Raw genomic sequence first — 13,198 nt, forward strand, 5'->3', positions numbered from 1 at the left:
GACTTGCTTGTCAGAAGCTGGCTGGGGAAGTTGCAGATATGGATCACATGATTCTGGGATGCTTCAACGGTTGTAAATACATATTGGTTTCCAAGCACCCAAATTTTGACCAGCTTAATGTTTAGAAAATATATGGTAGCTTAGGGGAGGGATATGTCCTGCTCAGCTGTGGCTTATAAGAAACAGTTTGGCAGAAATTAGGAGGTGATTAGCTGCCTGGGAAAGCCAAGGGAAATCATCAAAACAATTAAAAAACGAAAATTAGAATATTTCATACATGTGATGTGACACCTAGAAAAATATGGCATACTCCGTTTAATCATCCAGGGAAAGATTGAAGGCAAACGAGGTCCAGGCAGAAGAAGAACATCGTGGCTTCAAAATCTAAGAGACTGGTTGGACAAAACTCAGCAGCACTTTTTCATGCGGCTGCTGATAAAAACAGGATCGCCAACATGATCGCCAATGTCCAATAACGGATATGGCAAAAGAAGAAGAAGAAGAAGAAGAAGAAGAAGAAGAAGAAGAAGAAGAAGAACAAGAAGAAGAACAAGAAGAAGAACAAGAAGAAGAACAAGAAGAAGAACAAGAAGAAGAACAAGAAGAACAAGAAGAAACAACAACAACAACAACAACAACAACTTTGGAATGCATTGGCTTGTTTTGGGTTCAAAATCCTAGACCAGACCAAGTCCAAAAATGTCATGGAATTTCTAGAAGCCTGACAAATTAACCATCAATGGTCACATAGACATTAACAACATCTATAGACTCTGAAAAAAAGACTGTCACCCAGCTCAAAAGGGAACAAAAAGTCCTAAGTACCTCTCCACCAGCAATCAGCACCCACATCAGCATAGATTAACTTCAGATCAACAATCAAGTAAACAATAACCCCAATCAAGAAACTGTCAAAAAGCCAAAAGTAAACAGCCCAACCAAAGAATCTCTAAGACCATCCCCACCAACTCTGACAGGCAAGCCACCAGAATATAAACTGAGAGCAAACAGCATTCTTTACTAGCATTGATGATGTTACCTACTTTGGGTAATTAAAGGTCTGCAAGAGAGCACCAAGGGCTCTCATGTCAACCCTGAGCTACAAATATTCTCTTTTATTGGAAGAAAGAAATGTTCACATCTGGGAAAAGAATTACTTTGGAAACCCCAGAGGAGAGCTTGTCTTGGCACCAACAGGAAGTCAGCTGACACAAGACACAGAATGGTTTCAGAATAAAGCTTACACCCTATACCAGTGTTTCTCAACCTTGACAATTTTAAGCCAGCAATGCTGGCTGTGGAATTCTGGGAGTTGAAGTCCACATGCCTTAAAATTGTCAAGGTTGAGAAACACTGCCCTATACTATTTGTCTGCTTTGCTTGAACCATCCCGCTATGGGGAAAGTATTTTATTTTAAACCCAGAATAAGCCAATACACTTCAAAAGTTTCTGCCAAACTGTTTCTTATCAGCACTCTTTAGCTGAGCAGAACATATCCCTCCCCTAAACTACAATATGATTTATATCCAAAACCACAGAATACCATATATCCAATTTCTCAGTAACTGCATTTGAGGGTGCCCTAAAGATCGTAAAGGAGACACATAGAATCCATATGCAACCATGGTCTGAAATTGTACTCCCACATTTTAACTTCAGATCAACTTCCTCAGTTCCATGTCTTTTCCCCTTAATGGATTATTTGCTGTTAATGAAATTTGAAAATTTAACAAATTAATTAACCATATGAGCATTCTTCCCTATGAAATTAATTAAATTAAATATGAAGCCAAACAAGGCACTCTGAACATTAAGCTTATTTCAAATGATTATTTATTCAGTCTATTTAAAAATATGTTCAAAGTTCAGATGTTCAGAAAATCCACAAAATTTTCATGGCAAGAGAAAAAACATCAAAACTAAAAAGGGTCAACTAATTGATTTTGTCACGTGTTTCAATCCTGATAGAAATATACTAATGCAAATAAGAATATTGCACTTGAACTAGTCTACCTAAAAATAATGGCATTCTCACCATTAATATAATAAATACTACTAGTAAATTTATTTAACAGTAAAATCAAATGCAGGTAGTCCTCAACATACAACCACAATTGAGCCCAAAATTTATGTTGTTAAGTGAGAAAATTTGTTAATTGAGTTTTGCCCCATTTTACAGCTTTTCTTTCCACATTTGTTAAGTGAATTAGTAACATGGTTGTTAAATGAATCTGGCTAACTCATTGACTTCACTTGTCAGAAGGTCACAAAAGGGGATCACATGATCCCAGGACACTGCAACTGTCATAAATATGAACCAGCTGTCACACATCCAAATGTAAATCATGTGACCATGGGGATGCTGCAATGGTCATAAGTGTGAAAAATGGTCATAATTCACTTCTTTCAATGCTGTTGTAACTTCAAACAGTCACTAAACAAACTGTTATTAAATGAGGACTACCTGTATTCTTAGCAGTAAGCCACAACTAAAAGAAATAATTTTATTTATAATAAAAGGGATACTGCATTTTAAAATATCAGTATTTTTACTTTTTTAATAAATTATTATAAGCATAAATGATCACCCCTTTTCATTGTGATTTAAACTGGGTCGTCAGATCAATAAAAGATAAAGGTTCCAGATCGATTTTCAAATGTGTATCCATTTTTTAATTGCATTTAAAAACTCCCTGAAATTGTGAAATGATGCATGTCAACAATTCTGCAACTACTCAGAGTCTGGATCTCTGGTTGAATTTCTTATGGTGGCTGGAATGAAGGACAAGGAGATAACTTCCAGCCAATGCCTAGAGGTATGGACAGTTTCAAGAAAGCAAGCCAAAACTCTGTATCAACATGATAGAGAAAGAGGAGAGGGAAATGGCTGGCTTGAGTCACTGAATCAGAGGTAAGGTGAGGCAATAACAATAATAATGTATTTATGCGCCATCACCGAGGCATGGTATAACATAAAACAAAAGAAAGCTCCGACAGCAGATCACAAATCAATCCAATAAAACTGGCACAGAAGCCAGGAAACAAATACTGGCACTCAAACAATCAAACAACACAATAATTAATTTAACAATATCTGACAGACTGGATAACAAAATCTGGCATCAGTGTGTCCTTAGCATGAAATGAAGCTAATGTTCCTGAGAATACTTGATGCCTGATGCAGTGCTACTTCTACAAGGGTAGCTTCTCCCCACTAAGGATCAAAATTTTAAAGCAGGAGAAGAGAACAAAAAAGGAGGAGAGTGAAGAAAGAGAAATTGTGATGTTGGGTATGCATGACTGCCTGCGACTGTCAAGACTCCAGACACACCATTGAGGGTCGAGATAGGGACTGCCTGTCCATCAAGCAGAATATTTAAAAGTGGTGTGTGAAATGTGTTCATGTATAATTATATCACTTATCTCCCTACATGCTGGTGAAATGATAAACTGGTTTTTTTTAATTATTTACCTTTGCGTTGGTCTATGATTTCAGCAACACAGAATCAATTGTCTTTATAAAAAAAGGGGGGGAGGTGGAACACTGACCAGTTAAAAGGGACAAATATGCAATTGTGGAAACATTCCACGTAAACATCTGCTCGGGGGATGTTAACAGGAACAGACCATCACTATGGATCCAACCTGATATTTCCAATAATTTGACAGTGATTCACTAGCTCAGAGGAAGCTGATTCAGCATAAACACTTATTTCTCCTCACATTCTGGAACAACACTGCACCTCATGCAATCACCCAGGAGACAAGGGTTGGTTTAAATACATCCGTACTACATTGTCGAACTTAATGAGGAAGATGCAGTGTAGCATTCAACCATTTATCAATTGGAACCACATAAAAGTGAAAGCCTAATTGCTAGTTATAAAAGTGAACGAGTGCTTGCTTTTAAGTATAATTAATTAGAGAACTGTAGACAAGAAAATGGATGGTGGTGTTGCAAGCAGGTAGGATTAATTTTGTAGTGCAAAGGTCCCTTTTTCCATCCTTACATAGCTGCAAGTTGTTTGAAGGGATAAAATAAAGTAATCCTGACCTTTATTTCCTCCTTTTGCATGATTAATTATTTAATATCCCATTAATTGAAAAATGAACTTGAATTTCAGAAGCGTTCATTTTGTTCAGCATATCAGTCTGTCGAGAAAGTACCGATTGTGCTGTTTATCAAAGGTGAACAGACAAGGTCATCTAGGCTGCACCTCTTCAGTTATTCATTATCTTGTCCACAGTAGTAATTAACAATGAAAACATTTCCATAAATCAGAATCTTAGTAGTATTCAAACTGAAGAACAATCAGAAAGTCCCTCTTTTTCTCTTCCTACCCTTCCCCACTGCCCTAAACATAAAGTATTTTTGTAATCAAGCATATTGTATATATACAATAATCCAAATGTATGGCTGTTTATTTCTTTATTTTCATTGTTACATCAATAATATTCCCTATCATGCTACTGTTACACTTTGAAGGTAGCTATTACAGTACTATTATGGTACTGCAAAATCTGGATTGAAAAATGAAAAGGTGATTTGGACTAGGAAATTTTGTTATAATGCAGTCTGATTCTACAACTGTTGACATTCATTTTTTCTCATTAATCTACACTCAGTACCCCATAATGACAAAGTGAAAACAGAATTTTAGAAATGTCGGTAAGTTTATTAAAAATAAAAAAACTGAAATATCACATTAGCATAAGCATTCAGACCCTCCATTCAGTACTTTGTTGAAGCACCTTTGGCAGCAATTACAGCCTCGAGTCTTTTGGGGTATGACGTGACAAGGTTTGCACACCTGGATTGGGGGCTTTTCTGCCATTCTTCCTTGCAAATCCTCTCAAGCTCAGTCAGGTTGGATGTGACTGTCGGTGGACAGCCATTTTCAGGTTCCTCCAGAGATGTTCTATACTAGGGTGCAAGTCAGGGCTCTGGCCAAGCCACTCTAGGACATCCCCAGAGTTGTCTCTAAGCCACTCCTGTGTTGTCTTGGCTGTGTACTTAGGATCACTGTTATGGTGGAAAGTAAACCTTCAGCCCAGTCTGAGGATCTGAGTGCTGGGGAATATGTTTTCATTGAGGATATCCTGCTCTATTTTGCTTTCTTTCAACCCTGACCAGTCTCCCAGTCCCTGCTGCTGAAAAACACTTCCACAGCATGATGCTACCACCACCATGCTTCATTGTTGGGATGATATTGGGTAGGTGATGAGCAGTGCCTGGTTTCCTCCAGACATGTAACATTTAGAATTGAGGCCAAGCAATTCAATCTTGGTTTCATCAGACCAGAGAAACTGGTTCCTCAGAGTCTGAGAATCTTTCAGGTGTTTTTTTGCAAATTCCAAGCTGGTTTTGTGTGTTTTACACTGAGGAGAGGTTTCTGTCTAGCTACTTTGTCATAAAGCCCAGGGAGGATGGCTGCAGTGATGGTTGTCATTCTGGAACTCTGTCCCATCTCCACACAGGATCTCTGGAGCTCAATCAGAGTGACTATCAGGTTCTTGGTCACCTTTCTTACTAAGGCCCTTCTCCCCCAATTGCTCAGTTTGATGGGTGACCAGCTCTTGGAAGAGTCTTGGTTGTGCCAAACCTCTTCCATTTGAGAATTATGGAGGCCACTGTGCTTTTAAGAATCTTCAGTGTAGCAGAAATTTTATTGTAGCATTCCCAGATCTGTGCCTTGCAATAATCCTGCCTCTGAACTCTGCAGGCAGTTCCTTTGACCTCATGGCTTTTGCTCTGCTACACTATGAATTGTCAGCTGTGAGGTCTCCTCTAGAGAGGTATGTGACTTTCCAAATCACGTCCAATCAATTTAATTTACCACATGTCAATTCCAATCAAGGTGTAGAAACATGTCAGCAATAATCAAGAGAACTGGGTGGCACCAGAGCTAAATTTCAAATGTTGTTGCAAAGGATCTGAATACTTATGCCAATGTGATATTTCAGGTTTTTTATTTTTAATAAATTTACAGACATTTCTAAAATTCTGTTTTCACTTTGTCATTATGGGGTACTGAGTGTAGATTAATGAGAAAAAAAATGAACAACTATAGAATCAGGCTGCAACATAACAAAATTGACAAAAGTGAAGGGGGTCTGAATACTTTCTGAATGCACTATAACATCTATCTGCAACTGCCAAATCAAGCATGCCTTTTCCTATCTATCCAGGTAGAAAAGTGCAGAGATACTTTTCAAAACTTGTTAGAACAATTAATCAATGGAACATCCCTTTCCCCCCTCCCCTCCCAGTCCATAGAAGATAATTTTTCTTCTGAAATCAGCATGGCTGGGCTCAGGAATTCTGGGAATTGAAGTCCACGAGTCATAAAAGAGCCAAGGTTGCCTACCCCTGGCCTAGCGTCAGAAAGGCTGGGGACTGCTGTCCTTAAGAATCAATGGGAACACAACTTTGCTTTCACTCTTTGAAAAATCTGTCTCGAATCTGTTATCAGGAAGAATAGATACAAGGCTTTCCATTTTATGCAAACTCTCTGAATTGCTCAGGCAAAAAGATTAGAAGACAAAAGAGAACACCTAATCTCTTTCAAATTCCCTTTCAATTAGCTCATATTCCCTATAAGGTTATCTCAACTGTTCTGCATTACATAAAAAAAATTGGTGATTTTTTTTTCTCGGGATGTGCCACATCATTTAACAAGATCATGATGGATTTAATGTGTTTTGGGTATTTGGCAGCCTAGATGCCAAATACAAATCAAGAAAAGTAACAGTATTGTTCTTTGCAGTTACACTTTTTGGAGCAACATGCTATGATTCTTAAATGCAAGTGAATGTAGTACATTTCAACAAGACTGAATAACATGTACAGAATGCGCACAAATGCCAAGGCTTGTCAGTGCTGCCCCATTTCACAGAATCTTTCACACTGAAGCTCAGCACCAACAGGGCACAAGAGCAAGCAAACAGTGCAGAAACCACACACAAACTTAGCAAATCAACCAAACCAACATTGTACTTAGAACTTCTGAAATTTACACAACAGCTGAGCAAGAAGTACAATCATGCCTGCCGAACTTCATATTACCTGCCTGCAAAATAAAGCCTAGCACAACACAGATGTAACTCATCTAACCATTTACATGAAGTTCGATATAGCACTTTAAAAGAGAGAGAGACAAATTCCCAGGCAAGCTGCCAAGCATGTAGATAACTGCTTCTTTCCTCTCAACACTCCACTCCCACATTCCCCATCCAGTCAAAATCAACTGCCAACAGGATTAGAATTGGCTTGAAAATATTTTTTTTTAAAAAATGCATACAGCAATCCAGTAATAATCCACAAAAGAAGTCCAATCAGTGTCCTGAGCAGTTAGAACAATCCAAAGAATGCCGTTTGAAACAACTAAGCTTTGTTTCATGCTTGGGGGAAAAAACCGGCATGTTTTGTTTCAACTTCAAAACCAAACTGTCAAAACTGTGTTTTTGTTTCACACATACAACACTTAAAATAAGTGTTGTAGGGCAGAAATCTTTTGCCCATCCCTAGTTTAGGAGTTGCAGTTAATCGTTCTATCGGATATCAAGCATACATATTCTTTCATTGCTGTGGAGTTTGTGCAGTATAAATTACAGTCACATATTTTTTTTGTTAACGTCTGAGTGCAACAGCTTTAATTATTTTGTTTTTACCTGCTTTGAAGGTAACAGCTAATTTTTACTGTATTTTATTTTTGAAATTTGAATGGGAATGACTTAAATGAATATTCTGCCAAGCATTTTGTTTGACTACTATGTTACTTTCCTTTCCGAAACTAAAGGAAAAATATATAGTATTCTCTCTCCCAAAATTCTATGAGGTAGGTTTGCTTGAGAAACAGGGACTGCCATGTCTCCAAGTGAACTTCCATGGCTGAGGATGAATCTGGACTTTAGCCTGTTTGGTCCTAGTCTAATGTTTTAAAATCATCCCAACTGGGTAAACACCAAATTGTTAGAGGCTCTCTTTACTAACTCATAGTGTTATTATCTGGAAAGATGCAAGACTATTGCTCAGTATTCCAGCAATTCCAGCTTCTGGGTCATAGAGCACTTCACTGGAAACTCAATACTCCTTTTCCCCTTTTCCCATCCATACCTGGGTCTTGCTCATGGGTAGTGCCCATTTTGGTTATGTAAGCAATGATCCCCACTAGCAAATCTTGGAAATTAGGGAAATTATAGTGCAAAAGTAGAATCTTTATGCTGCCGAGTATTGCAGTGTCTTTTATAAGATAAAAGAAAGAACAAATCTGAACTTGACATGCAGTGTAATTGTTTTAGTCAGTGTATTGCTAGCTCAAAAAGTCTGGGCTGGTGTAAACAGATGTAGGTTATTTTTTTACTGTAATTCTGTTAAAGTGGGGTACAATAAGCATACAGTATATTTATAGTAAAGCTAGATCTAGAAGCCTATCCAGTTAAATACATTATATCTTCTTTCATTTGAGAATGCAGGTAATTCTTATCGCAACCTCATTCGTTCTACTATATTGTTCCCCGGGGAACAGTTTTCAAGTTAAACAGAGCGGGCACAAAACATGCATCCAGTCACATCCCACAAAATATCTGTTTTTATCAACACTTTGGATACTTACCAAGAGGCATCTGAGGGGGGAGGTAATGAGGCTCTTGAGCACTAACATGGACCCAGTCAAAATCATCATAGGGATCCTGATGATAATCACAGGGGCCCGGGCCATCTTCAAAGGTGCAACCTCCTAAAAGAAAGAAAAGAAAAAGCAAATTATATAATTAGATGTACATATTTTTTTTAAAAAAAAACACAGCTTTTTGGTCAAACTATAGTTTCCTTCAGTGAGCCTCTGAAGCAGAAAATCGTCATTCGTCATTTCTTGTCAGCAAATTAGGGCAGTCAGCATCTTTTGATGTGGCCTTTCTCTCTTTCACAAATTGCCTCTTCCAGCCTTAGCAAAAGAATAATTCTAGAATCTAGCGAGTGGCTGCTATTACCCAGAAAGGCTATATATGAAGTAATATTGGCATAACAATGCCACAAAGAAGAAGAGGAAATCTTTGATGAAAAACTGGAAGTCGTGAAGCTGCAAATAGTACCAGCAAATTATGGTCTGAATTTGCTAAGCAGACTAGTGTGACTCTCCAGCTTCAGGCTGTGTTATGATAAAGTCAGGATTAGTGTTGATTTTAAAAATAATTATGTTGGACATACCATATTGCGAATACAGGTAGTCTTCGAATTACAACCACAATTGAGCCCAAAAATTTTTGTTGCTAAGTGAGACATTTGTTTAGTGAGTTTTGCCTCATTTCTTGTCATAGTTGTTAAGTGAATCACTGCAGCTGTCATGGTTGCTAAGTGAATCTAGATTCCACATTGACTCTGCTTATGAGAGGGTTGCAAAAAGGGATCCCATGACCACAGGACACTGAAACTGTCATAAATATGAGCCAGTTGCCAAATGTCCAGATTTTGAACATGTGACCATGGGGATTCTGCAATGATCATAAGTGTAAAAAAACAGTCGTAAATCACATTTTTCAGTGCCATTGTAACTTCAAATGGTCATTAAATGAACTGTTGTAAGTTTGAGTACTACCTATATGGAATAGTTACAAACCCATTAAAGGTCTCAGCAAAAGAAGCATTTTATAGACAAGAAATAATAATAGGCAAATGCAAATATTTGAATTCTGTCAAGGGGAATATATAATAAAATCCCAGGTGTCAGGCCTGGAATCGCCGCCCTGCCTCGCTGCGCCCGATCGGAGGAAACACGTACCCTCACCCCCTGGCATCCCGTCCCCACGTTCTGCTCCTGTGCCGCATGGTATCCGCTGGCCCCTCGCCGGTACCCGGCCGTCGGGACGACAGCATCAGGACGTCATCGGGCGACGCCGGGCTGCGGTCTGCCGGGCGAGCGGCTGAACGGGCGAGCTGCTGCACGGGGATGACAGCATCGGGACGTCATCGGGCGGCGCCGAGTTGCGGTCCGCCTGCCAATGCAAGGGGCGAGCAGCCGAACGGGGCCTGAAGGGGCGGGGCCGTTGGGACATCGTCGGGGCGGCAAGCAGCTGAACGGTATCTGCAGGGGGCGGGGGGCCGATGGGCGGCGAGTAGCTAAACAAACGCTGAATGGACGCTGGGCCTGACAATTCCCAGGTGTTTCCACTGGAGGAACTGGCTGACTATGGGGAAGGTATTAGGCGGGGCGGGCCCGGGATGGGCGGGGCGGAGGGGTATAAAGCACGCTGCGGGAAAGCAGTTCCCAGAGTTAACTTTACTTCAACATTGAATAAACGTGTTGTTGGTTCACCGTTCCTGTCTGCTGGCGTTTGATTTGGATACAAGCCAGGACGGTCTAACATTAAGTTAACTCTCACCAAAAACTACCTCTCAACTGGCTGTGGTGTTTCCGGGCGTCCGGTTAGCTCCGAGGGTATGGCAGAGGGAAAGCCAAGTGCGGCATCGGCTGGGGACGCGGCTGAGCCGGTCAGCGAGACAGCTGTTCCACCGGTGAGGGAGGAAACGGAAGCTGTGGTGCGCCCAAAGGAAAGACTACAGCAGCCTGCGGAGGCCGGGGTGGAGACCCCACAGCCAGCGTCTGCTGCTGCGTCAGGGGAGTGGTGGCTGAGCTCTGCCCTACAACAGCCCAAGGCAGGGGAGCAGCGGCCAGTGGTGACTTCGGGACCAGCGTTAAGCGGCTGGAGGGAGCGACGGGTGACAGGAGATGAGGAGGACGAGTGGAGTTATTCCACTGCTCCAGGCCAGTATACCTTGGACGTGCTTCGGGACCAGTTTGGGGAGACGGGTTATCTGGCACCACCCCCCACGAGGCCCAGGGCGGGGGTGGAGCAACCAGCTGAGCCATCTAGGTTCCAGTTGGCCAGCCCAAGGTTCAGGCTCACCCCCTCTATGGTGGAACCGGAGACGGAACTGGGCGGTGGGTCACAGCGCCCTAGACAGGGCCGCCAGGCCGGGGCTCCGGTTACGGACCCATCCAGACAGTCAAGAGGCATATCCAGCCCCACAGGACCCTGGGGGGGGGGTTCAAGAGGGAGGTCGAGCCGCGCCCCCAGCTGGGGACCAGTATGGCAATCCTATTGTGGCGCCTTGGCCTCAGGCGGTGCTGTGGAACCCACCCCCCCTGAACGTGACATTCGACGGGGATCCTGACCGCTTAGCGATTTTCCTGAGCCATGTGCTCAGCCACCTGGACCGTTTTACCACATTATATCCGTCAAACTGGGCGATGGTGGTGGCTGTCACCGCGAACTTACAGGGGGAAGCTGCGGCTTGGGCGGCGGACCTGTATAGTGACCACGCCAGGGAGCTGGCGGACATCGGTCTGTTCCTGGAAGCCCTAAAGACCCGATTTGAAGACCCCTCCAGAGTGCAGCGGGCGGAGGCGGAGGTGTTAGGTTTACGGCAACGGGGCCGGCCAGCTAGGCAATATGTCAGAGACTTCCAGCAAGCGGCGGGAAGACTGCGGTNGTACCGGGCCCTGATCGATACGGGTTGTACCCGTTGCTTGGTCAGCAGGGAGGTGGTGGAGAAGGTGGGGATAAGGGTGACCCGCCTGGAGTCTCCTATCCGTTTCGAACAGGTTGACGGGTCCCTGTTGGGGGGAGTCCCAGCCACATTGGTGACAGAACCGGTACGGATGGACATGGGTAGTCACTGGGAACTCCTCTGGTTTATAGTGGTACCGGCCATGACTGAGGAGGTAATCCTGGGACTAACATGGCTGGACAAATGGACTCCAACCATGTGGTGGGCAGACGGATATCGTCACCTACGCCTGGGGGTCGGGCCCCAGCCACCACGCTTTGATGGGGAACAGCCCAAGCAGAAGGGGGAGGGGTCCAAGACAGCCCCAAAGGCCATAGCGGGATCTGAGGCAGCCCAGAAGGGGAGCGCCCTTGCTTTCCCCGCCGAATACGATGATCTCGCTGCAGTGTTCAGCGAGCGGGAGTGTGACTCTCTGCCACCACATCGCCCCACCGATTGTGCGATTGAGCTCTTGCCCGGTTCTAAACTGCCAAAACCCAGAATGTACCCCATGACACCCCTGGAACTCCGAGAGCTGCGACAGTACATCGACAAAAACCTAGCACGAGGCTTTATACAGCCCGCTCGCTCTCGGATAGCGGCTCCTGTTTTGTTCCAGGAGAAGAAGGATGGGGGTCTCCGACTGTGTGTGGACTTTCGCGGGATCAACGCAGTCTGTGTAGAGCATATGTACCCCCTCCCGCTGATGAAAGATCTCCTAGCACATCTGGCCAAGGGAAAAATATTCACGAAGTTAGATCTTCGTGAAGCGTATTACCAGGTGAGAATAAAACGGGGGGACGAGTGGAAGACGGCCTTCAACTGTCCGTTGGGCAGTTATCAGTTTAGAGTAATGCCCTTTGGGCTACAAGGAGCCCCTGCGGTGTTCATGCAGTTGATAAATGGGGTGTTGCATGAACACTTATACCGCGGGGTGCTCGTCTACCTAGACGACATACTCATCTACTCCCAGACACGGGAGGAACACATCCGCTTGGTGCGGGATGTATTGAGCAAATTACTGCACGCCCAGTTATTCGTGAAGCTGTCCAAGTGCGAGTTTCACCAGACCCGGCTTGACTACCTGGGGTACAGGATTTCGGCAGCAGGTGTGGAAATGGACCCGAATAAGGTGCGGAGTGTGTTGGAGTGGCAAGCGCCAAAAACCCGTAGACAACTACAAAGTTTTCTGGGTTTTGCCAATTTCTACCGGCAATTTATCCCCTCATTCGCATTGGTGGCGCTACCATTGACACACTTGCTGCGAACTCGGCCTGCAACAACAAAGCCTCGGCCTGGGCAACACCTAGCGTGGACAGCAGACTGCCAACGGGCGTTTGAGTCGTTAAAGGCTCTCTTTGCACAGGAGCCCGTTCTGTTACATCCGGATCCGGAATGCCCGTTCGTGGTGCAGGCCGACGCCAGTGATGTGGCAGTAGGCGCGGTGTTACTCCAAAGGAACGCCCAAGGCAAACTACAGCCATGTGCTTATACCTCCCGAAAACTTACCGACACCGAGAGGGCGTGGGCTATTTGGGAGAAGGAGGCATTTGCGGTGCGGTGGGCGTTGACGACCTGGCGTCATTTGTTGGAGGGGGCTACCCATCCTTTTGAAGTGTGGACGGACCACAAAAACCTGGAGGTGTTCC

General features: G+C 43.5%; 1 protein-coding gene across 1 annotated transcript in view; it reads right to left on the reverse strand.

Annotated features, from left to right (window-relative positions):
* Positions 1-8,871, reverse strand: part of LOC114922577 (receptor-type tyrosine-protein phosphatase kappa-like) — a 219,853-nt gene extending 210,982 nt beyond the window's left edge. Inside the window, exons 1-2 of the mRNA XM_029284186.1 lie at positions 8,823-8,871; positions 8,617-8,739 (exon numbers count right to left, since the gene is read on the reverse strand). Of these exons, the coding sequence (XP_029140019.1) occupies positions 8,617-8,739; positions 8,823-8,871 (172 nt within the window). The remainder of the gene's footprint in view (positions 1-8,616; positions 8,740-8,822) is intronic.
* Positions 8,872-13,198: the final 4,327 nt, after the last annotated feature.

This window comes from Protobothrops mucrosquamatus, unplaced genomic scaffold (assembly GCF_001527695.2).
Source record: "Protobothrops mucrosquamatus isolate PMUCROS unplaced genomic scaffold, P.Mucros_1.0 scaffold416, whole genome shotgun sequence".
Lineage (NCBI taxonomy): Eukaryota > Metazoa > Chordata > Lepidosauria > Squamata > Viperidae > Protobothrops > Protobothrops mucrosquamatus.